Source organism: Ooceraea biroi, chromosome 1, assembly GCF_003672135.1.
Source record: "Ooceraea biroi isolate clonal line C1 chromosome 1, Obir_v5.4, whole genome shotgun sequence".
NCBI classification, from domain to species: domain Eukaryota; kingdom Metazoa; phylum Arthropoda; class Insecta; order Hymenoptera; family Formicidae; genus Ooceraea; species Ooceraea biroi.
This window is the reverse complement of record NC_039506.1, coordinates 15,370,491-15,393,383: the sequence shown is the minus strand read 5'-3', so window position 1 is coordinate 15,393,383 and position 22,893 is coordinate 15,370,491. Positions and strand designations below refer to the sequence as shown.

At 38.7% G+C, this 22,893-nt stretch overlaps 3 protein-coding genes across 18 annotated transcripts; 1 reads left to right on the top strand and 2 right to left on the bottom strand.

The window, feature by feature from the left end:
* Positions 1-70: 70 nt before the first annotated feature.
* Positions 71-15,965, top strand: LOC105280862 (gustatory receptor for sugar taste 64f). Of its 12 annotated transcripts, none has more exons than XM_011341708.3 (14): positions 5,623-5,821; positions 6,505-6,692; positions 7,516-7,551; positions 8,346-8,413; positions 8,483-8,630; positions 9,037-9,155; positions 9,263-9,457; positions 9,690-9,799; positions 9,922-10,092; positions 10,327-10,481; positions 10,774-10,936; positions 11,200-11,289; positions 11,601-11,693; positions 14,061-14,403. In XM_011341708.3, the coding sequence occupies exons 2-14, from the start codon at positions 6,592-6,594 to the stop codon at positions 14,106-14,108; spliced, it is 1,497 nt and encodes a 498-aa protein (XP_011340010.1). In that variant the 5' UTR covers positions 5,623-5,821; positions 6,505-6,591; the 3' UTR covers positions 14,109-14,403. The 12 variants fall into 12 exon arrangements, 10 of the variants coding, with proteins under 10 accessions (XP_019887704.1, XP_011340010.1, XP_011340009.1 ...); XM_011341707.3 differs by having other exon boundaries at positions 5,624-5,821; positions 6,470-6,692; XM_011341706.3 differs by having other exon boundaries at positions 5,624-5,821; positions 6,448-6,692.
* Positions 13,066-21,697, bottom strand: LOC105280861 (gustatory receptor for sugar taste 64f). Of its 4 annotated transcripts, none has more exons than XM_011341701.3 (10): positions 19,388-21,697; positions 17,378-17,659; positions 16,653-16,884; positions 16,054-16,189; positions 15,107-15,309; positions 14,828-14,919; positions 14,507-14,727; positions 14,048-14,213; positions 13,689-13,778; positions 13,066-13,457 (listed from the first exon to the last, which is right to left on the bottom strand). In XM_011341701.3, exons 1-10 carry the CDS (start codon positions 19,415-19,417, stop codon positions 13,413-13,415), a joined length of 1,497 nt encoding a protein of 498 aa, XP_011340003.1. In that variant the 5' UTR covers positions 19,418-21,697; the 3' UTR covers positions 13,066-13,412. The 4 variants fall into 4 exon arrangements, with proteins under 4 accessions (XP_011340003.1, XP_011340002.1, XP_011340004.1 ...); XM_011341700.3 differs by having other exon boundaries at positions 13,066-13,431; XM_011341702.3 differs by having other exon boundaries at positions 13,066-13,431; positions 20,325-21,697.
* Positions 21,698-21,845: 148 nt separating this feature from the next.
* LOC105280860 (28S ribosomal protein S14, mitochondrial) lies at positions 21,846-22,869 on the bottom strand. Of its 2 annotated transcripts, none has more exons than XM_011341698.3 (3): positions 22,716-22,869; positions 22,301-22,438; positions 21,846-22,179 (listed from the first exon to the last, which is right to left on the bottom strand). In XM_011341698.3, exons 1-3 carry the CDS (start codon positions 22,779-22,781, stop codon positions 21,994-21,996), a joined length of 390 nt encoding a protein of 129 aa, XP_011340000.1. In that variant the 5' UTR covers positions 22,782-22,869; the 3' UTR covers positions 21,846-21,993. The 2 variants fall into 2 exon arrangements, with proteins under 2 accessions (XP_011340000.1, XP_011339999.2); XM_011341697.2 differs by having other exon boundaries at positions 22,641-22,752.
* Positions 22,870-22,893: the final 24 nt, after the last annotated feature.

Genomic DNA, 22,893 nt, shown 5'->3' with positions numbered 1-22,893 from the left:
ATATATTTTAATACGACGACGACGTTCATCCACCCTCCTCGCCGTCTCGGATTATCCCGGTGGATTATCCTTCCGAGGGAGCGGAGGACTTTGGTACAGCGACGGCTCCCTCCACCATTCTTCGTACTTCTCGCTTTGTACTACTCTCGATCGATGCGCATTTCAGCCATTTGTCGCAAACGTGATTTGATACAGTGAAATTAATTAGATTCTCTCTTTCTCTCTCCCCTTTTTTTTGTAGACAGTTTTGCGATAATTACTCGATACATAGCGTCGTGCGTTGTCGAGAATTTAGCGGAAGTCACTGCTCGAGTCCCGAGAAGAAGACTTAAGCGACTTTAATTTAATTCTCAAATTCCTGAAGTCTGCAAAAATAAATTTCCTTCTCTCTTTTCATCCCTTCGCTCTTCGAAACGTAATCCTTCGCTACTCGAGTCTGGTCCCTCGCGAATACAACAGTCGCAGCGTATGATGTGTGTGCATATTTGTGCGCGTGAGGGCCGCACGTGGTCGGTCTGTTTCTCAAACAATCGAGATCCTTTTTCGTTTCCCGCTCATCACACATTCAATTAAAAATTTAATAGGTATCCAGAGTCTTTGTTGAGTATAAATTAAACAGCGGCGAATGGCGAATAAACCGCGATCGAAACAAAAGTCAGGTAATTATTTCCATGCTTGAGTAACATTTTATTTATAGATTCAAATAAAACGATGTGCAAGCGAAGGCGCGCAATTCAGCATCGCGTCTTCTGTCACGCGTCAATTTGCGTGCAATTACGTGCACATCCGATCTACATCTGATCTGATCGCGTGTCTTCCTGTGGGAGGAAGAGACCTCGTCCATGATTAATGCCTACGTGAAACATTAACCGCGAGCAGTATCCCGTACCGTAAGTAACAATCTATTTAATAATCCATGCAAAAACTGTCGATGTCGTCGCCGGCGCGAACAATGACAGTGCTGTTCGCTTCATGCCTGAAACGAAGCAATTTCGATCCGCTTGCGTGGACGCGCAAGATCGATGCAACATGGCGTCGATCGACACGTGGCGGCGGCCGTGACTTTATCGCTTCTTTCGTTTCGGCCGCGTTATCAGGGCAGGGGGGAGGAGAGATCGACTGATTCTGGATGAGCACGTGAAGCGGCAGGCGCGCGAGATAAGCGACAATTGTTGACGACGATCGAAGCAATTCTTGAATCGAAAGCCGATTTTTGCGTGCGGATTTCACGCGAAACCGGAAATGACGATGATGCGCGTTTCCCGCATTTCCGCTTGCGTGCTCACGTTCTCCTGGCTCGGCAAAATTAACGATAATCACGCTCCCGATGTGCACGAATGGTCGCGTCGCGGATAAATGCGGATTGAAACAGCTCGTGATCCGCCCGAGCGATACTCGCTTTTGCCAGCGCGTTTAAGCGATTAACAATTCTCGACGCAAATCATACACTCTTGAGGATCCACCCCCTGATAGCGCGAGATTGTCCCTGTCTCCTTCGCGGAGGAGCGCCCTGATAAACCGTCTACGATATAGACTGGCTATATTATTGTTAAACAGAGACAGATAAAGTGTGGCGGATCGATCGCTGCAAATTTATTCTATGATATGATAATTCTTTATTTACGACCAAGAACTGGTGAAACAAAATATTGGTAGCACTACGTTTCGACCTCAAATTAGGGTCCTTATCAAGTGCGAAATAGTCACTACAAAAAAAAAATATATAACACGAACTATCAAAGACAAAATTATAAAAAATAACAACTATTTTAAATACTTTATATATTTTTTATTGTCAGAACCCCGCAGAAATTCTTTATATATATTTTTATATTTTTTATAATTTTGTCTTTGATAGTTTGTGTTATGTATTTTTTTTTTTTTTGTAGAAAGTGACTATTTCGCACTTGATAAGGGCCCTAATTTGAGGTCGAAACGTAGTGCTACCAATATTTTGTTTCACCAGTTCTTGGTCGTAAATAAAGAATATCATATTTCAAATCACTGGTGTCGAAGCTAACTTGGATTTATTCTATGATGTTGGAAGGTTTCTCATGCGTGAGCATTGACTTCTGATCTGTGCGTGCACGAAGATCGATACGACGACTGTAAAATGATATATATTTCTTCTCTTTTAATCTTCTTTTCTTTTTATTCGAAAAAATGAGATGATAGTTTTTGTTTGCCTCGTCGTACAGTTTGGTCGTCGTGATCTTATCGTTTCCGTGAGAGAACACGGAAAGTATCGGTTTCGTCTGAAGCACATGTTGTTTCTTCGAAGCACTCGACTGTATCTTTGAAATTTTCCTTGAAACATTTGACATTTGAGGAAATTGGCTCTTGAGAGATTAACTCCGTGGTGAATTTGAGGGGACGCCGTTCGGGCCTGTTGAGGGGACTTTATCGCGCAAAAACAAAAGCGATATCGAAAATAGAACTCTCGAGTGTCCGTCCTAAGATAAAGCGATTATCAGATTTAGCGATAGCTTGCTTAGTTCGTTGATTAATTGTGGTTCATTTTATGTATCTATAGTGTTGCACACAAAATATATTTATACAATTCTTCTACGAACAAGAATCAAGCTTTTTTACGTTTTGAAGTGCATGAAATCTAATCGTAAGTGAAAGCAGTGGCACCGCGCATACAGAAATAATTCTTTTTTAAAATTAGATATATTTATCTTGAAACAGTCACGAGAAACAATTCCCACCAAACGAAACAATATATAAAGAATCCTGAAAGAGCATTTAATAAAAAAATCGACCGAGCCTGCTTTCTTTCCGATCCGACTTGACAATTGTCATTAACACTCGATAACGTTCTCTTCAAAACGTCTGACTGTAAATATTGTTACCATCGTATATTTTAACATGATGATCGACAATCGACGTTATCGCAAACTGTCAGACGACAGTCATTAAATGATGCGGTTTTTTTCTCTCTCTTTCTTTCTCTCGTGTGCATAATACAAAAAGGGGAGGATATTAAAGTAGGCCGCAGTGAAAATACCGTAAACTCAGAAATGAAAAAGTTCTACCCTTAGAAATTTTTTCTTTTTCCGAGCAGTTCTGAGTTGTTGATATCATTATGTTTTATATTGCCTAGAGTTCTCTGCTATTGAAAATACCGTAAATTCAGAAATGAAAAAGTTCTAGTCGTTAGAAATTTGTTCTTTTCCGAGAAGTTCTGAGTTGTTGATATAATTATTTTTTATATTGCCTAGAGTTCTCTGCTATTAAAAATACCGTAAATTCAAAAATGAAAAAGTTCTAGCCGTTAGAAATTGTTTCTTTTCCGAGAAGTTCTGAGTTGTTGATATAATTATTTTTTATATTGCCTAGAGTTCTCTGCTATTGAAAATACCGTAAATTCAAAAATGAAAAAGTTCTAACCGTTAGAAATTTTTTCTTTTCCGAGAAGTTCTGAGTTATTGATATCATTATTTTTTATATTGCCTAGAGTTCTCTGCTATTAAAAATACCGTAAATTCAAAAATGATAAAGTTCTACCCTTAGAAATTTTTTCTTTTTCCGAGCAGTTCTGAGTTGTTGATATCATTATGTTTTATATTGCCTAGAGTTCTCTGCTATTGAAAATACCGTAAATTCAGAAATGAAAAAGTTCTAGTCGTTAGAAATTTGTTCTTTTCCGAGAAGTTCTGAGTTGTTGATATAATTATTTTTTATATTGCCTAGAGTTCTCTGCTATTAAAAATACCGTAAATTCAAAAATGAAAAAGTTCTAGCCGTTAGAAATGTTTTCTTTTCCGAGAAGTTTGCGGACGGACCGCAGGCCCGCACATTCCGCTCACGCGAGGAGGGTACAAGAGGGTACACACACGCACGCAGCACACACATAGGTAGATGAGTGGAGGACGGGAGGAGGTAGATGCAACGAATGGCACGAGTGTGGCGGAACAATGGAAAAATTCCGTTTGCACAACGCGCGTCGCGAGAGAAGACGAGAAACCGCGTCTCCACATGTGTCTCCCCGGAAAATGCCCGCGAAGGGGTTGAAAGACGGAGACGGGGAGCGGAGCGCGAGCATGCGCGGCGAGGGGGAACCGGATGACCCGGATTCTGATGAGGAGAGCTCTCCGAGACGCTAAAAGTGATGACTATTGATGCTACTGCTACTGCTGCTGCTGCTGCGGTTTAAAATTTCACTGTGCGAATATAATGGGTTCTAAAAATACGCAACGCAAAAAATACCGTACCGCGCGGCCCTCTCGTAGTCGCGACGCCAGCACTCATGCTAAATGCGTTGGTCTTCGTGCAAAAAACCAACTGAACATGATCCATACGAAAGCGGTTTCGTATTAATGAACCTGCGTTCGCGTTCGGTGTTCAAGTGGATCATCAATGTTTAAGTTTCCACCTTCCTGTTTTTCTCAGTTTCATTTTTGTATTGTTATTTTATTTTATTTATTATTTATTATTTATTATTATTAATTATTATATTATTATTATATATTATATTATTATTATATTATTAATTATTATTAATTATTATATTATTAATTATTATTACGCTGTTCCAAATAAATGTCACAATTAAAATGATTGAAGTAAATGTAACAGCAACTTTGTCTGTTAACGCAGATATCTTATTTTCCCGTATTTTTAAAACTAATTTGAATTTTGAAAATAATTATGACATTACGACGTTTATTAATTAAGATTTTTCATCAGTAAATACATCAGTGTTTTGAAAATCTCGCGTATTAGGTGCACGCGATCGATTTGCATCGCCTTCGAGGCTTATCAGTATGGGTGCATCCTCGATAGGCGAGAGTGAAAGGTATGATGGATGGACTCTTTCATTTGATATATATAACAGCTCGTTAAGCGTTGAGTAAACAGCGCAAAAACTCGCGTTCCACGTACGTCTAATCCTGAGAGCGGTGGCAGGTGATATTCTCCGCGCATTCGAAGCGGTTATCATCGTCCGTGAAGCTCTTATCAAACACTAGTGCCTCGCTGGGATGCTCTCTACTACGTGCAATTAACGTCAGAGACGCGGTTGCCTGGCATTCGATTTTATCTGTTTTAAATACGGCATTTTTAGAGACAGTCGCATTCAAGGCTCTCACGAATCTCCATTTCGCAGGCTGGCCGGAAATAATAATAATAGAAATCAGTAAATGTGACAGCGATATACATTTTGCTAATCTCTCGTTCTCGAAAAAGTTCAATATTTAAATTATCGGAAATTTATTTATTTTATAAATATAAATTATACTTTAAAATATAAATAGTTCTATATACGTATGACTACAGGAAGTATCTTTTTTTCTAAAAGAATGTATGAAAGATATGTTTATAGTAACAACAACAACAACAACACAATAATAGCCATTATATAACCCTTTATATATAATAATAATTAATAACACATGGCCGAGATTTGCGCGAGCGATGAACAGAAATAGTCGCGAAACGGACGTCGCCAGGCGTGCGAAATTTTCAAAGGCCGGGACGCGACATCAGACGTGCAAATCGCGTGGTAAGTACGCGCGAACGCAACGCGAAGTTGAGTATCCCTTTGTTATACGAGCAACAATAGATGCGGTTCGTGTCAGGTGTGTCAAATCGGCGCGCGCCAACCGTCTCCGACGGCTGTTATTTCTCCGGCCTGTGCAAGCAAAGATTAGACGCGGGATAGAAACAATAAGCGCATAAGTTATAAGGGCTTTCTCCGCGAGTGTGTGTCAGTGCATATCCGAACGCGGCAGGTGCGACATTGTTCATCGCGACATCGTGGCTCGCGTTTCCACCGTTCCCACCTTCCCCGCGTGACTTCTTCGAGCGCTTTTCTCAAGTATCACACTTTCCCAGGGGCTACATTGTGTATTACATCGTTTCTCGCCTCACGAGACAATTTGTTAATTAAGAAAAATTGACAAGGATGTCTTTCGTTCTGCATAATTGGGGAACACCTGAGGACATGTTCGCGGGAACGGCCTAACAGTCACGTTTCCATGAAAAGAATCGCGTCCATGAGAACAGTCGCGTTTCCATGAAAATTATATGATTTTCTTTTAGGAATTTATTATTGTTGATCCTTCTTATTTTATTTATGAAATCAAATTTTTATCATCTATGATTTTATAATTTCCACCCCCCGAACGATTTTTAATCAACGTTTTACGACACGCCTGCGATTCTCCATGATGAAAACAGGGATTCAAAGATTTATGGATTTTTTAAGAAGATTGAGCGACCCGGGAGATTTAATTTCGCGGAGTGAATTCTCGTTTCACTTCGATTGATTTATCTCGCGCGAGCATGGGTAAAATTCTTGATCAATTTTCGCGATTTATCGTTCGCTTGTTTCCTCCTATACTCGTTTCCACTGTACTTCCGGTTTGTTTCTCTCCGGCGAGAAGATTCCCGCTAATCTGTCAAGCGTTTCCGCCGCTTGTTTCGGACTTTTAATTTAATTAGAGCTCACTTCGCCCTCAATTAGACTGCTACCGCGCGCACGTTCGTGCAACTTTGCAGAGATACGCGTTGGCTTTAGGAGGATGTCGGGAAACTTCGATGAAAGCGTGCGATGTCTGCCCTTAAGAAAATTATAACTTAATCGAAATGAATGGGGATAAAAGAGATATTACCTTCGATAACGCCGAGATGCCCTATCCACGGTGGACCGCTAGGAAATCTTGGCAGCCTGTCACTATCAATGTTCAGTAAGTATAAGTCGCGCGCACTGAACACTCATTTGATGCATTTATTTTGTTGGATTAACGTTTCTCAGGAATATAATTCAAGATCAAATACTGTATTCCATTATATCATTAAAATAAAATATCAAACTTGATGTGCATCGCTTAAGACTTTTTTTAGGCATTCAAGTACGATATTTTACTTATGCATTCTTATTCAGCACAGACAGATGATACTAAACGTGAGAATTTTATTTGATCTCTTGAAATAGAACAAACGCGTAGGAACAGTAAGCTCAAACGAGCACTCTGCGTAATAAAAATCGATTTATCAACATAATCCTCCCCTCTTCCCCCTGCTCTCAAATATACGCCCTTTCTGCGAAAGGCGGCTATATGCAAACACTTCAATTTAATGAGAAAGCACTCTCGGCTAATGATCTCGCGATAATTCGATAAAGACGTACGTTGAAAGCAGTTTGAATCATTGCTCCGAGTTTAACAGCAGAAATGTTGGAAACAGAAACTGCATACCTGAACAAAGAAAAGTCAATACACTGATATATCATACTTAAATTAAAATCAATCATTTTCTATCACGGCGAATTACGAATGACGTCAGATTTTTTTCTCGGAAGAGAAAACACACGTCCACCCCTTTTGCCGACAGACGTGCGCGAGTCTCCGCGAAAGAGGCCTGAACAACCCCCGAGTTTCCACTGGTTGTCCGAAGTGGACGTTTATTGAATCCCCGGTGTTTGCAAAGCGCCCTCCGCCCAGCCGCCCCGGCTATCATAAAGCTTGGAAATAACGAGTCCTCTCTTCTGTCCATCATGCGATCGAATAGCGTGCACATCGTCAGCCGCAGCGCGCCCCATGCGAGGTGCGTTTCCGATTTGGGATCTCGATTCCGTCAGTCGGAGTCTTTCGTTTGACAACTAAATTACGAATCTTTAACGCTAACGTGGGTACTCGAAGTAAAGCATAGTCAGCTCGTGCTTCTGGTTCAGTTTTTCTGGCCGGCAAAATTGGGGGGAGGTGCGTTCCGTTTCTGTCCGAAGAAAGGAGTATGGAAAATTGTAAAAATTTTGTGGTACAAAACCAATCGTTATGAAACTTGACACGAACTTAGTATGAGGTAAAATATGAAGAAATCTAACTAAAATCGACCGGCTAAATGAGTGGATCCTGGTCAAAAAGCAGAAAATGTGTCCAATGAATCGTGTGGCGGCAGTGCCATTTACCACTTATATAATCTAATTTTGGCAATAAAATAACATTGTTCGCGAATGGCTCCTCACAAATACTGCAGCTTTGTCGACTAAAATTAGATTATATAAGTGGTAAATGGCACTGCCGCCACACGATTCATTGGACACATTTTCTGCTTTTTGACCAGGATCCACTCATTTAGCCGGTCGATTTTAGTTAGATTTCTTCATATTGTACCTCATACTAAGTTCGTGTCAAGTTTCATAACGATTGGTTTTGTACCACAAAATTTTTACAATTTTCCATACTCCTTTGCTTGGGACTCTTGGGATTCCCATGCCAGTCTCAGGATCGTGAATTGTCCGGTTTCGCGTTCAGGGGTTCAAAGATTTTATTGGGCACGATGGAACTCGCGAGTCTCGATGGGGGGCACCACGGCCAAAGTGTAAAAATAGTCTTTTTCAGATCGCCCAAGAGCAGCCTGCGCAACGGCAGGCTCGACCCCATGAAGATTGACCTGGTGACGCCCGAGAGTAAGTTGGACGTTCAGATCTACCATAAATCTCGAATCAGATTGTCACGTGAGTCACAATGATTTTTAGTGCCGACGCCCGTCATACCACCGTCGGAGACCTTCAACCCGTCCACCGATAGTCTGCACGCATCCATGAAGCCCATTATCATGCTGGCCCAATGCTTTTCCATGCTTCCCGTGTGTGGTATCAACAAACCGGACGCTTCGTATCTTCGGTAAGCGAAAACGGACGTCGCCAGTGCGAAATTGAGTCGTTCATATCGAAAGCAGTGTGGAATAAATCGCTCGATCATTGATTGTCTCAGAAATACTTGATATCCATTTTGCACAGTTTTCTCTAATCTTAAATAATCTTTAAATGGGTCTTCAATTAGCATCCGATACATTATACATTGTTGCATGATCGATAATTGTGTAACTTGGGAGGATTTGGAATGCAAAAGAAGATCGACTTGATTCTTTAAGACATCTTGAGGGGAATTAATAATTAATTAATTAATTAATTTAATTTAATTATATTTAATATGTAAATTAATTTATGTTTAATATTCCTTTAAATGTTAATATGAGTGTTTCATGGAAGTTTGATCGCGCCTCACGGATCTTCTAAATGTCTCGCAGGTTCACGTGGCGCAGCCTGAAGATCCTGTACACGGCGGTTGTTTTTCTGGGGGTGTTCACCATGACGGTCTACAACGTCATACGGATGTTTTACACAGGGATCAACTCCACGAAAATGAGTAAGCTAATCGCGACTGAATCCGACAATGAGCGAGGCGCGTCGAATTTTGAGAGTCACCCACCTTCGAACGATCTCTGAACGATGTCTCTGTTTGCCGACCATCAGCCACGTTTGTCTTCTACGTCACGTCCATGGTGACTGCTATCCTGTTTGTGCGTCTGGCGATGCAGTGGCCCTGCTTGGCGCTAACTTGGGAGAAACTTGAACGCGAATTCACTTCCAGACACCGACAAGTTTCCAAGACCACTCTTAGGACTCGCTTCAAAATTGTGACTGCTGTTGTCATGTTGCTCGCGTTGGGTGAGTTTATTGCGTTAGTGAAACGAAAAGAAGATAAAGGCAATAAAAGCGAATCTTCTGTATGTGTGTGTGTAGGGATTCTGTCCATACACTGGACTTTACTGTGTCAAAACCACCTATGCTTGTAGTGAAATGTCTGTGAAACAAATGATCTAAACGCTTTGGCAACACAGAATGAATATATCTCTGCACTTTGCAGCATCGTACTCACGTTAATTATTTTTTTGTGCAGTGGAGCATGGTGCATCTGTGCTCTCTGCGTACATGAGCGCGATAGAGTGTGCCGAATTCCGCGGCGACAAGGATGTCATCGGGACTTATTTCCAATCGCAATTTCCGCAGGTAATACATTAAAAGTTAAAAACGGATAAACAATTAACCGACGTAACCATTAATTAGCGTGTGGATCCAATTATCACCATGCCAACGCGTGATATTCACCATCGATCTTTAACGTCGAACAGATTTTCTCGAGTATGTCCTACAGCCTTTGGAAAGGGATCATCGTCGACGTCATAAATATCCTGAGCACATTTTCGTGGAACTTCGTCGATCTGTTTCTGATTCTCATCAGCATAGCTTTGGCGGACCAGTTCAGGCAGATGAATAGTCGTCTCTTCGCGATACGGGGAAAGGTAAAGAGATAATTATCATCGAACGATATTTGTCTTCTCTTGAAATGACTTTTACTCATTTTGTCTCATTGGTCCGATTCATGTTGATGATTCATGGTGAATAAATGTTACAGAAATACCATATATTTACATATATTTATATTAATGAATTTATTGTATGGTGTAAAACGAATGATCCTGATGCAAAATCGCGGTCTGCTGATGACTTACGTAGCATCCTCTCGCATTGCTCAGGCGATGCCGGAATGGTGGTGGGCCGAGGCCAGGAGCGACTACAACCACTTGGCCACCCTGACGCGGAGGGTGGACTCCCATATCTCAGGCATCGTGCTTCTGTCCTTCGCCACCAATCTGTATTTCATCTGTATCCAACTGCTGTTCTCCTTCAAGTACATGCTTCTTATGCGTGACGAGATAGCCGTGATTGCTTGGAGGATTTAATTTAGCGGAAATTTGACGAGATTATTTAACTTGGTTGTTGCGTCGCATCGATCGTCGATTTAATTATTATTTTATTATATATATTTTTCCAACAAGAAATTAATCTTGGAAAAAATTGACAAAAGTGGCCAATTGATCGTTTTTTTTTTACTTCTTTGTATCTCGTCGAGATTCAATTCCGATATTACTTAATCGTTTTTAAAAAAATTGCGTAAAACTGTGCGCGTATTTTCCAAACAGTCCAATACGCGGCGTCGTACGGAAGATCTACTTCTGCTTCTCCTTCGGCTTCCTGCTGGCCAGGACTGCAGCCGTGTCATTATACGCGGCTTCCGTTCACGACGAATCTCTCCTGCCAGCACCGATTCTGTACAGCGTTTCCGGTTCCAGCTACAGTAACGAGGTTTGTCATCAAAAATTACTAACACAATTTAATTGTTAATTCGGACATGCAATTATTTAGAAGACTTAGCTGAATGGAAATTTAATCTATCTCTTAAGAAATATTTTCCTCAGACGTTAATAAATGACAAATTAATTTTTTATTTTATTGACCAAGAAAAAGAATTAAAAAGAGAAAAAATAATAGTATGGTACTTAGAATTAATTTTCTCGATCGTTCCTCTGCTCGCACGTAAACTCGCAAACTTTTACAACGTTGCGCAGGTCTCGAGGTTCTTGACGCAAGTAACGACGGATAATATAAGCCTAACGGGGATGAAGTTCTTCTCCGTGACGAGAAGCCTCGTACTAACCGTAAGTACGATAAATCGTGCACCGATTGTATCAAAAATACACGTAATTTTCATCAAGTTAAATTATAATTTACAAACAATTTGTATTTTCTTGTTGAACTTACAATTAGCTTAACATATCTCTTTCGTATTTATTTTACTTTTCGTCGAGATATTATTTCATTTTTTTCAAAGGGGAACAATTTAAAAATATATTTTAATTCAAATATAATTTTCAAGTTTTAAACAAATTGGAAATGGAAAATTATTATTCATTATTATAACGATTTAAAGTCAGTTAATCTGCTGTCCGAATCACGAATGATGATTTAGGTCGCCGGAACCATCGTGACCTACGAATTGGTTCTGGTGCAGTTCAACTCCGTCCAGCAGGTGGACCAATCGAACATTACGAACGCTTGCGAGGTGAGGTAGACAGCTTGCGAAAGAGCTTTTAAGGGATCTTGACCGTCTGTATCCGCTTCCGCTTCTGCACATCACACGCGTCTTGAAGAGTGCCATGCAATATAGCGTGTTTTATGGGTACCTGTAAATACAATTACCCTCGCACACTTACCCTCGCAATCACACCCGCAACTTGTTCACTTGTCTCAACACTATTAACAGTTCACTTAACGAAATTAATTCGCAATTCACGATTTACGCCCCTCACGATTAGATCAAAGTGTCGTTAAGTCTCCTGTGCCTCGCAGAAAACTTCTGTTGCCAGAAGCTGCTGTGTGACGCAACTCGAAACTATTTATTGATTTCATCTGATAATTTATTATAATAACACACATACATAAACACACATTGACCACAAATCGCGCAGTCGCCTCTGTAACAAATGCTGCCCTGAATAAATTTTGAGCTTCATTATGTTGTTGCGTTTTAAGCTGGCAACTTTTCTCTTTTATTCTTCTCTCTCTCTCTCTCTCCTCTCTTGCAACTTTTGTCGCTTTTTTATATTTTATACTTTCTTCCTATAATGAGAATTCACTCTGGAACTTTCATATATCTCTTCTGCATCTCTTATATATTTACATGAGTACAACAAGGGACTCCTTGCTCTATTTTAATCTTCTATTTTCACGCTACTTCTTCCGGCAATTTTTCTCAGCATTTTTACTCAAGATAAGTATGCAAGTTATGCTGCGATAGTTTTCTATACATAAGTCTCTACGATTCTTACTTTCCTCTCTGTAAGTCGCAATGCATCTCGCGTTATCAATTTGTCAATTTTCCCTCCGTGATTTTATTCCCTCTAATCCGTTTTTGTTGTAGTTCTTCCAAGTTTATTAGACCAACGTACATTCCGGGGGGAAGGATGTTGCACCGGCGTTCAGTGATATTGTTGCAAAATACTGTAATATCACACATGTACCGCTCCTTTGTGCATCTAGCTCCGGAAAATGCATCATCCGCAAGAATCAGTCAAACTCACGCATTTCCCGATATATCACAATAATGAATCCCATGAAATTCAATGTAGCAAAAATGTATGCGTTATCAATCATTTTTATCTGTTTATGTGTTTGTGCGTACCTCTGTTTTTGTACGTGCCGTTTGTAAGCGATAAGAAGCTGATATTTAAATATGATATAAATGTGTTATTTCAACAATACCTTGGCCGAAAATAAAAATGATTTTACTAACATAAGATAAATATGATTTCCGATCTATATTGATATTTGATTTATTGTGCTTTACGTCGCATTATATATAGCGAAACAGACACGCTATAGAATTGCTCGTAATTGTCGATAGAATGTGGGAGTTTTATCGAAAACTAGATCAGTTAAAAATTAAGAAAACATTTATTATAATTCGCAGTCAATCGATTTCTCTCTTTCTCTTTCTTTCTAGCAACAGTTATATTACATAGGTTTCTTACAAAATCACAGTATCCATTTCAAGTCTTGCCCGTTAACTGTTCTCGCGTTCTTATAAAATACATTTATGAAAAAAAATATATATATATATGATATAATCGCAGATGTATCATGATTAATAATTAAAGTTAATAAATATAGATTAATTGAAATAAATGCAAATACTTATATCCCAATTTGTGATATTCTTCTTGTTGTAAACGTCATTATGTCTTCGTTGAAACGTTGAATTGCAGCAGCACGATCTCATACGTCACAATTGCACTAGCCACCTGCAAGTGTATTTGGTGAATGCATTCTAGAAAGCGTAAATAGTTAGCGGCGGTCGATGTCGAGATATCACAATTTGTGACAGTGCATTATTCAACACAATAAAATGTACATAACAATAACTCTTTCTGCTTTCGACGTTATTAATGTATGTACACAACACACAGATGTATCAAGTGACAAAGTTACATCGCGATCTTGCAGGATCAGGGATCTCTTGATTTGCTCTTTTATTAATTTCATTTATTTATGTTCTTACCGCCAGCATGAAATTCCGCGTGATAGAAAAAAAGCGCAACCCCGTAAGTGCGATTTCGTCGGTGGTGAGTAAATAAATCAGTCTTTCTGTCTGTAAATCGTGAAATTTACGTGGATTAATTATATATATATATATATATATATATATATATATATTTATCATAAATATATTTAATTTAATAAATATATTTTATTATAAATTAATTATATGTAACTAGTGATGGATTAATTATATATAATTAGTTAAATAGCTAGCTTAAGTAACTTGTCACGGCGCAAAGATGATTTTGAAGCGACGCAAGATTATTGTTAAGATCTCTTCTCTTGCTTCTCCCAAGCTGCTTGCTTTGAATCGCTTACCTCTACGTTGTAGGTGGATGCCGAACAATTATATAAAGCCGGCAACACCAATTTGCTTTGATCGTTGATCCTAGAAGTGAGCAAAGTGACGGTCACCGTTCTCCCGACGAGGAATATGAAGGACCCGAAGAAGTAAACGTTATCGAGAATGCTGTTTTCTGACTTACTGTGGAATTGATAATTTGAAATATCATTAAATTACTTGAGTTATATTAATACTTAATTATAAAATTTAGTAGAATTTAATTCGACGCTGACACTCAATTAGTGTATGTTATAATTATTTAATTAATTTATATCTTCGACTTTTACCTAATTAAATAAAAGGATTTTCTAAAAGTACAGTACAATCGAGCAAATACTGGAATTACATTTATGGTTACCTTTGCTCTTAATTAATAATTTGAATAAAATAAAAACCATGAGATTTCTTTCAATCACATCAGATATAATACTTACGACAATCCGTTGAGTAACTGCAAACAGATGAAATAAAGATTGTTCGCGAATGACAGGAGGATTATGGGGGCAATATCGCTGTCCACCTTTTTCACCATGCAACTCAGGGCGGCGTAATCTTCGCGATATCCGGACCAATCGATTGCATTTCGATGCTTCGATGTGGAATTCATCACGTCTTTGTTCAACATTTTGTATCTTTCGGCCAGACCGGTGGCAACCTGAAAATTTCGATCAAAGAAACGAGTAATTTGACAAAATTGGAGATGTTTACGCTTAATCGAGAAAAGGAATATTTCTTGATTATTTATATTTTATTACCATCATGACGAAAACGTCAGTAAAGTTCCACGTGAAAGTCGCCAGCTTGCTGACGATGAAAATGAGCATGCCGAGCGCGAAGTTGTACGCCACTGAAAATAAAATGCAGTTCTCAAATTTCTCATTAAAATAGTTATTAAAAAAGCAGACCAGAAATTAGATTAAATTATCAAATAATTATTCGTGTAACAGAACAATGTGCAATTTCGCAAGTTTTCGGAATACTTTTCAATTATTAATGAGACGAAGAAGTAATGCAAAGAAAAATGCTCAATTCACCTGTATCCAAGATGAACGCATGAGAATTCTCACAGTATATCTGTAGAAAATCTTGAAAGGTCGCGTTCTCCGAGCCCTTTTTATAATCATGTTTTTCAGCGTTCACCGCTATACTCAAGATGTGCTCAATGACGGCCAAGAACAGAATGGTACTGGAAATCGCGTACAATCTCCAACGAAGCTTCGGCCGCTGCATTTTATTACTGCAAAGCAAAGGCAAAAGATTTCGGCATATTGGATACTAGATCAAAAACCATAAAAATAGCAATAGAAATTACGTAATAACAATGAAAAATAAAATGTAATACAAATTACGTGAATCATTCTCAGGATGTCTTAATCTTAAAATTAAGTCTGTTCTGATTTTCATTAAGAAGCGATCAACAATAATTTCAAAAACAATCATTTCTCGAACGCAGGAGGGTTTTAAACATTTACGTCCTTTAAAGCAGAGATAAAGAGATTAAAACCGATCTTTTTACGCATTTATTGCGATATTGAAAACCGATAATCTGTTCGAAAATTATTGAAATTGTTCGATAAAAATGATAATAATTATACCAAGACATACATATAATTATACAGTCATTATTATTATTATTATGAACAGTACGACTAATTTGACCGACATTATTTATGTTTCCAGGGCTAGTAAGTCTATGGGCTTGCCGTGATCATCGCGATAGCGTCAAGAGACAGAATTCAAACGTGACACTTTCTATCGCGGCCGCTCTCGTAACATTCGCTGTCATCGCGTGAACACGCGTAACGTGTGCTAACGATCGCACCATGGTCGCAATCTTCTTGATGCTTTCGCATCAATTGTTGCGCCTATATGAAGCGATCATGAAGCGCGCGATCGTCAGTCAAATGTACTGGCTGGCAACTTTTTTTCTTGGAAAAGAGGGAAGCTCGTATTTGTTACTGATGATACTACTGATCGCAACCTGTCTATGAACTGCTCCATGGATCTCCAGTCACGCTGGAGAGTCACCCAGCGCGGCGACAGCCAGAAGAACAAGATTAAGCCCATCATGCAGTTCCCGTAAAACATCGCGCCTGACATTGCAGCTGCAATCCCGCCTGAAAATTACACAAATCTCACGTTTAAAGGGTGAATTTAATTCTGAATTAGCGTTTTTTTACTGCGAAAAATATGTTCCTCATCGATATACGTTGAATTAATAAAAGTAAGCGAGTTTCTTGTATTTACTTCATTGCAAAGTTTACTGTAAAGGAATTGTGTTGTACTTTAAATTGATGTCGTTAACGCTAATTGAAGTAAATTATGAAATTATAATTTAGTTTCTTGTTGACCTCTTTCTTCCTCTCTGTTTCTCTTTGTAAAACTAGGCGGCGTATTTGTAGGAATTTAATGAAATTTGATAATTAATATTTATAGAAACAAGCGACTTTTGCAACAAGCAGTTTCACAACAAACAAGTATTGCTATCCTCTCCTTGTAAAAGGAACGATTGTCATCGATCGATAATAAACTCGAAGCAGCATGTGCACTATAAAGCACGAAGGGGATTGATCTATTTACCTTTCACTGCGAAAGTCTTGGCGTTCAGCGTTCTTATCATGTGGATGATCGACAGTATCGCCATAACGAGAACCGTCGCGGTTATGGAAGCGGCGTAAAAAGTAAGAAACGAGAATTTCACGAATTTCATTTTCAGCGGGGTTGGCCTGAGCACTCCTGATACCGGTAAGACACCGAAGAACTGAGCCAACACCAGCACGGGCCCTATCGCACAGTGAAAGCTCTCTGGATCCTGCACGAAAGAGAGCTTTCTTTATTTCACATACATCATTTTCTCGTATTCTTTTATTTAATTATGAAGTATAAATTATATTTAATTATGAATGTATATATATTTTTAATGAGAGTCCGTACAACATGATGGACCAATAATCCCAGTAAAAACGACCGAAATTTTCAAATCTTTTTATTTAATATATTTAATAAATAAATGTATTTCAAGAAAGCGATGTCATATTTAAAAAATATTTAAAAGAGACCTTCATAAACATTTTTAAAACATAAAACACCTCTTTTTTTAAATATTTACGTTTAGAATTTACTTTCTCAGAGAATTTACTTTCATTTATGTACCTTACGATTTGTGAATTCCAAAATATTTTTTTAGAGTTTTGCATATTATATGGAAAGAATCGGCCTGCATAATTTCTTTCTTTTTTACAAAACGCCAGCAATGTTAAATAACGATATGCAAAACGAACGTCAAGTTCTTTTGCAATTCTTACATTGTTGCTCGCAGACGAGAAGTGCTCGTTGCGGAAACTGCTACGGAAGAATGACTGTGTCTTCGGCGGGCCCGGGGGGAAGGACTGGGAAAATTCGGTCTCCATCTCCTTTATCCTGTCCTTTCTCTGTCGTATCAGGAACGGCAGTTTCTGGCCAGTTGCGCTGTTTCTCTTAGAACTCGCAGTCAGCATCCGCTTCGTCTTCAACATCATGGCATCATGGCAGGCTTCCTTTGGAAGTAGGTTGATATTCAGGGAATCCACCATCCCATTATTAAGCTTCTGATGCAATTAAATCAATTTTTTTATTTGATTAAACTGATTTTATTATTATTAAAATATCTTATTTTTATATATAATTATATATATATATATAAATAAGTAATATATATTTTATTCTTGGGGTTTTTCAAGCTTTATAACGCGAAAATTAGAGTGTTCAAACGCGCAGAAATTAAAGCGAGCACTAAGCGGATTGCGCGTCATTAATGCGTCATTAATTCGAGCCTCATAATTGTTGCTGCCACTTCCGAGGGTTGTCACGCAAATAACATTAATCGCAAATCACAAATTCGTCATTAATTAGTCGCGGATAATCGCAGATGATTGACGATTTTTTTTCTTCCGAAGCCGACTTTTGTGTGTCTTTTGCACGCCGATGCGTCGATTGAAACGCGACATATTAATTTCGAATTGAACTAATTATCATGATGATGACGCTTCATCGAATGCACTCGACGGCATCCCGTTACAGGAAAGGGTTTGCCGTTTACCCAGCGTTATAATAACGAATGTAAACCCGACGTGCTGACGCAGGTCTGTCGATCCGCTCTTTAAGTTCCACCTCCACGTGACTCTAATCAAACGTTTAAGTGACTATTGGGTGCATTTTCCAAGTACGTCAACTTATGGCAATGAAACTCGTGTCGAGGGGAAAAGCGACGCACACGCCTCCCCCCACGACTGGTAAACCGCGGAAAATTCGGTTTTATATTTGCTAATATTTAACAACATCTAGTTGATTTTTATTAGACCAATTCAGTGCCGAAGCTAATTTATGAAATTTTTGTTATTGCATGCACCGCGTCTCTGAACAGGTCTTCTCGTCCACTGCAAGATTCCGTTTAATATAATAATATACAGGGTGTTTCCTCTAACTGTAGCACTTAGAATATCTCTGCTTCCTTTGATGATATGAAAAAAGTCAAAGGACGAAAATTGTTCGATTCAAAGAGACTAGTACTCCGGTAAGAAAATTATTTTTTTTAATGTGACCTTTCACAAGATATCAAGGTCATGAACATTTTTTTAAACGAGATGGTATATTTTCGTTAACGAAATGATGTAGCTTGTAAAAAAACAAATTCAACCATACAGAATATGTTGACCTTCGAATGACTTTGAACCACAAAAATCACGTTTAGGAAAAGAAACTCTATTTATTGTATGTATAACTACAAAGATATACCTTTTTTACAGATGTTCGAAATGATCACCGTTTACTTCGATACACTTTCGAATTCGATGAATAAACGATTGTTTTACGTTTTTGAGAGATTCCGGAGTAATTGCGGTGCACGCACGCTGAATTCTTTCTCGCATATCTTCAGGTGTTGTCGGAATATCGCGATAAACTTCATTTTTTAGGTGTCCCCAAAGAAAAAAATCAAGAGGCGTAAGATCTGGTGATCGAGCCGGCCAAGAAATTCTTCCACCACGTCCAATCCAGCGATCAGGAAATGATTCGTTGAGTATGTTCCGTGCAAATGAAGCACAAGAGTGAAAGGTCACATTAAAAAAAATAATTTTCTTACCGGAGTACTAGTCTCTTTGAATCGAACAATTTTCGTCCTTTGACTTTTTTCATATCATCAAAGGAAGCAGAGATATTCTAAGTGCTACAGTTAGAGGAAACACCCTGTATAACAACGACACAACAACAACACATATATTTAATACTAAAAGATCTTTGAATATCTTTCAAGAAGAATATCTTTAAACAAGAGTTACCATCTCGCGCAAAGCGAAATTATTTGCCATACGTGCTACTGAACGAACGTCAACGCGTCACTGCAGCGCTTCTCTTTGCAGAAATCAAGAGAAAAGAAAAAGAGAGTTATCGACGAATGAGATGTATGAAGATATGCAAAATACATTATTAATATTTCCCTTGTCTTGTTTTTATGTCAACGATGTACGGATGCACTGTTGTTGCAAACGCGTCATCTGGATCATCAGATATCAGATTATCATGTTATTCCGAGCGCGGTTTACATAACTCATGTTTTTTTCATTAAAGACTCGTGACAACTGGCCTCAACGGTTGATTCTTATCAATCGTTCACTATCAATCTCGGTTCGACGCACACTAACACGCGCGCACGCTGCAAATAATAATCGATTTTGTAGTACTCTTCTCTTTGGTGCCACACCGCCACGTTGATGCGCATTTGCAGATTTATTGCCGCGGTTTAATTGAATTTCGAGATTATTTAATCGATAATTTAATATTGCCGTTCCTCCTCGGAATATGAAAGATTATTCGAATTTATTTATCAGAACAACGAGCACGAAAAATGGGAAAATGGAGAGAGAAAAACATGCGAATATTAAATTTGTTTCAGACAAATGTTTAATTCCTGAAATGCGCGTTTACACACACAGAACATTATCAGAATAATTATTATAATTATCCAGTCCTTTTACAACTCTGTTCCGGATTAATCGAAGAAGATTTTAATAATCTCTCTACTTTAATCGAAAATGATATTAAGTTTTCACAATGTTCAATAAAATGTGACAGAAGCTTTCGCGACTCACGCGTATTAAAATCTCCTAAATTTCAATTACCGTTTTCCAATTAATTTTTAAATTATTTTTAATTATTGCCGACAGTTTTCCGGAGGCAACGCTTTTGAGTTCTTCGGGGACTATGTGTGGTACCCACGTGAAATCCTGTTGATTGCGAGTCTCGTAAGCATTCAGAGGACCAGGACGACGACTGAAGACGACGACAGTTTGGCGAGACTGAAACCCGCCACACGAGTATCGCAACTAGTGCTAACGAAGAAAGACCAGCTTGAATCCAACTTGAGAGCGATTACCCGCCGTTGCGCCGCGACGCATGTCTGATCAGATAGCTGCCTAGACCACTTACGAACCAAGTGCGACTCCGCTCTTCGAGAATGAAATGCGTGTGTGCGATGCACACTCGTCGGATCGATTGCGTTATTTTTTCTTTTTCTTTATGCAAATTGCAGCGTCTCTTAATTGTCTGCGTCTCTTAAGTGGCGGCCTGTTATTTAAACACTGTTGATTGTCGATTGTTGTGGCAAAATCGCTTCTGCGTTAATTGGGACTTTGAATTCTGAAGTTAATTAGAGTAAAGAATCGTTGCGTGTAAATCTGTAGGAAAATTTATCTTTAAATCATTCTTGTCAACGTTCTTCTTTCCCTTCTAAAGTTTTCTTCTTTGAAATTTAAAGTTTTATTGTTTTTCTGAAATAGTCTGGAAAGTGAATCAAAGAAATCGATACAAGTCGTACGTTAATTAAATTACGTAGATTGACAAGAGTAAATTGATTTTCACTGAATTATTTGATGAATTGGGTAAAATTTTCCTTTGCACAAATATACGTAATTTATTTAGTATATTTTACTTAGTTTTGATGTCCAGTGCGACGTTTGTCAGTACCTTGTTACGTTTTACGAAACAGAAATGTTAAAATGTTAACGTAAAAAGAAAATAGATTTGTCCGTGGATTGGAAAGTGACTTGAGTCATACAATTTTCGTGAAAAATCAATTTTTCTTATTATACTTTCCGCTACAATTGTTATCCTAGATTTTTCGAATCAACATTTACTATCTCTAGATCGGTGTACTTGTCGATGAGATCAGATAAGCGATCGCAGAGCGAGTCGGGCGTGCGGATAAAATATTCAAGGATACGACTTGTCAGCAAGTAGTTATGGGCAATGCACTAATAAATGAGATATGAATAATAAAGATAAACAGTTACAATGCGACTATCTGTTTACACGTAGCGCGTGCTCGCGGATCGATTTCCTTACGAAAAACACACACGTGCTTGAGTGTAAAGCCGAGCGTAGTCGAGATCAGTGTGCATTATCCACGTGTTCCTGGAACGAGAAGGTGCGAGCTTGTAATATTCTCAGTTCGTGCCGATCGCACGAGCATTGATTCTCGTGCGAGCCAGAGATCATCGATAACCATTTGTCAATATTAATAATCTGCATGATAAATTTATTAAGGCGTTGACAATGAATACGCACGCTAATTTTTTACCTCGAACGAGCTCGTCGATTATTAATTTCCGGAATTTTCTTCAAGTAATGATGGAAGCGCCTGTACGTTATTTCTTAAGAATACAAAACGTTCTTGCCGCGCATCAAACTTATCACGTCTAAAGTTATGAATCATGCGACAAATCAAGTCCAAAGTACGTGTAATGGTAACAGTATTTTATTTTCGCTATTCTGTTCACGCATTCGTTCACGTATCATACACTTTATTGATGGTCATGTATATTCGAGAGATATATTATAATCTAAGCACAGCGCGCGTACCCTGACGTACACATGCGTGTGAATTGATCTACCACATAGCACGTTGCATCCCGGACATCTTATTGTGATCGATCAATTCGCGGAAGATGAACCGCGACACTCTCCAACGCCACAACACGCCCCTTCCTCGAGAAGTCACCACGCATCTGTCGGTCAATTGTCTCAGGGCAGTCTGCCTGGGGATCGTTTCTTCCAATTGTTTGCCAGCCATTTCCTGAAAAATAATTATCTTAATTACGTACTGTCGGCAATTGGCTATCGACGTTCCCTGATGTGTTCATTGCGTGCTCGAGATCACGAAGAAATGATTTCTAAGTGGAGCATGAGCCGTTTACCCTTATTTCAAATGGCAGAACGTCGTTTCGCTTCAACACGAGTAGCCGCAATCGCTCTTCAGCGTACTGCTTTGCCCACTTTCTTCGCTTCTGGTCACGTATCACTCTGCAGCCGACGTAGTTTCGCGCCTGTTGCAGCTGCACAGAAAACACATGCAACTAGTTAAGAAAAAAAGGAGTACTTTTTCTCTAAAAAGATCGTGCAGTTACATGACGCGAGAGGTTAGAACAAAGTGCAGCAGAATTGTCTTCCGATCGGTTGGAAATCGCGTCGCGAGATTGTGTCGATTCGAAAAATTTATAAAACCCTGGAAACAAAAATAAATGTGCTGCCACTTACGCCACATCCTAATAAATTATTACTTGGCAAAATATTAGAGACAGCCGAGATGCATCCTCTCAATGCCATGATTACCGAATCAGCTGTTTTCCGGAACAAGGCATCGAGTAATAAAATTATGTGCATTTTGCAAATTATCATTAAAGCCGCTATTAGGAGGTGTTCATTTTGTGTTAAATGTCATCGGTGTGTTTAAAAATAATATGCACGCATTCATATTTAGATATATTATTTCTTTAAAGTTTTATTCAGT

Bases quoted from the DNA above. Each gene is read 5' to 3' on its own strand.
- LOC105280862 (XM_011341708.3), top strand. From the start codon at position 6,592: ATGAATGGGGATAAAAGAGATATTACCTTCGATAACGCCGAGATGCCC. The intron at 9,156-9,262 runs GTAAGCTAATCG...GCCGACCATCAG, and splicing joins GATCAACTCCACGAAAATGA to CCACGTTTGTCTTCTACGTC. The intron at 10,482-10,773 runs GTACATGCTTCT...TTTTCCAAACAG, and splicing joins CAACTGCTGTTCTCCTTCAA to TCCAATACGCGGCGTCGTAC.
- LOC105280861 (XM_011341700.3), bottom strand. From the start codon at position 19,417: ATGGCAAATAATTTCGCTTTGCGCGAGATG. The intron at 17,660-19,387 runs GTAACTCTTGTT...TAATTGCATCAG, and splicing joins ATTTCGCTTTGCGCGAGATG to AAGCTTAATAATGGGATGGT. The intron at 14,728-14,827 runs GTAATAAAATAT...CGAAATTTTCAG, and splicing joins CTGACGTTTTCGTCATGATG to GTTGCCACCGGTCTGGCCGA.
- LOC105280860 (XM_011341697.2), bottom strand. From the start codon at position 22,709: ATGGCATTGAGAGGATGCATCTCGGCTGTCTCTAATATTTTGCCAAGT. The intron at 22,439-22,640 runs GTAAGTGGCAGC...TTTTCTGTGCAG, and splicing joins ATAATTTATTAGGATGTGGC to CTGCAACAGGCGCGAAACTA. The intron at 22,180-22,300 runs GTAAACGGCTCA...ATTATTTTTCAG, and splicing joins TTCTGCCATTTGAAATAAGG to GAAATGGCTGGCAAACAATT.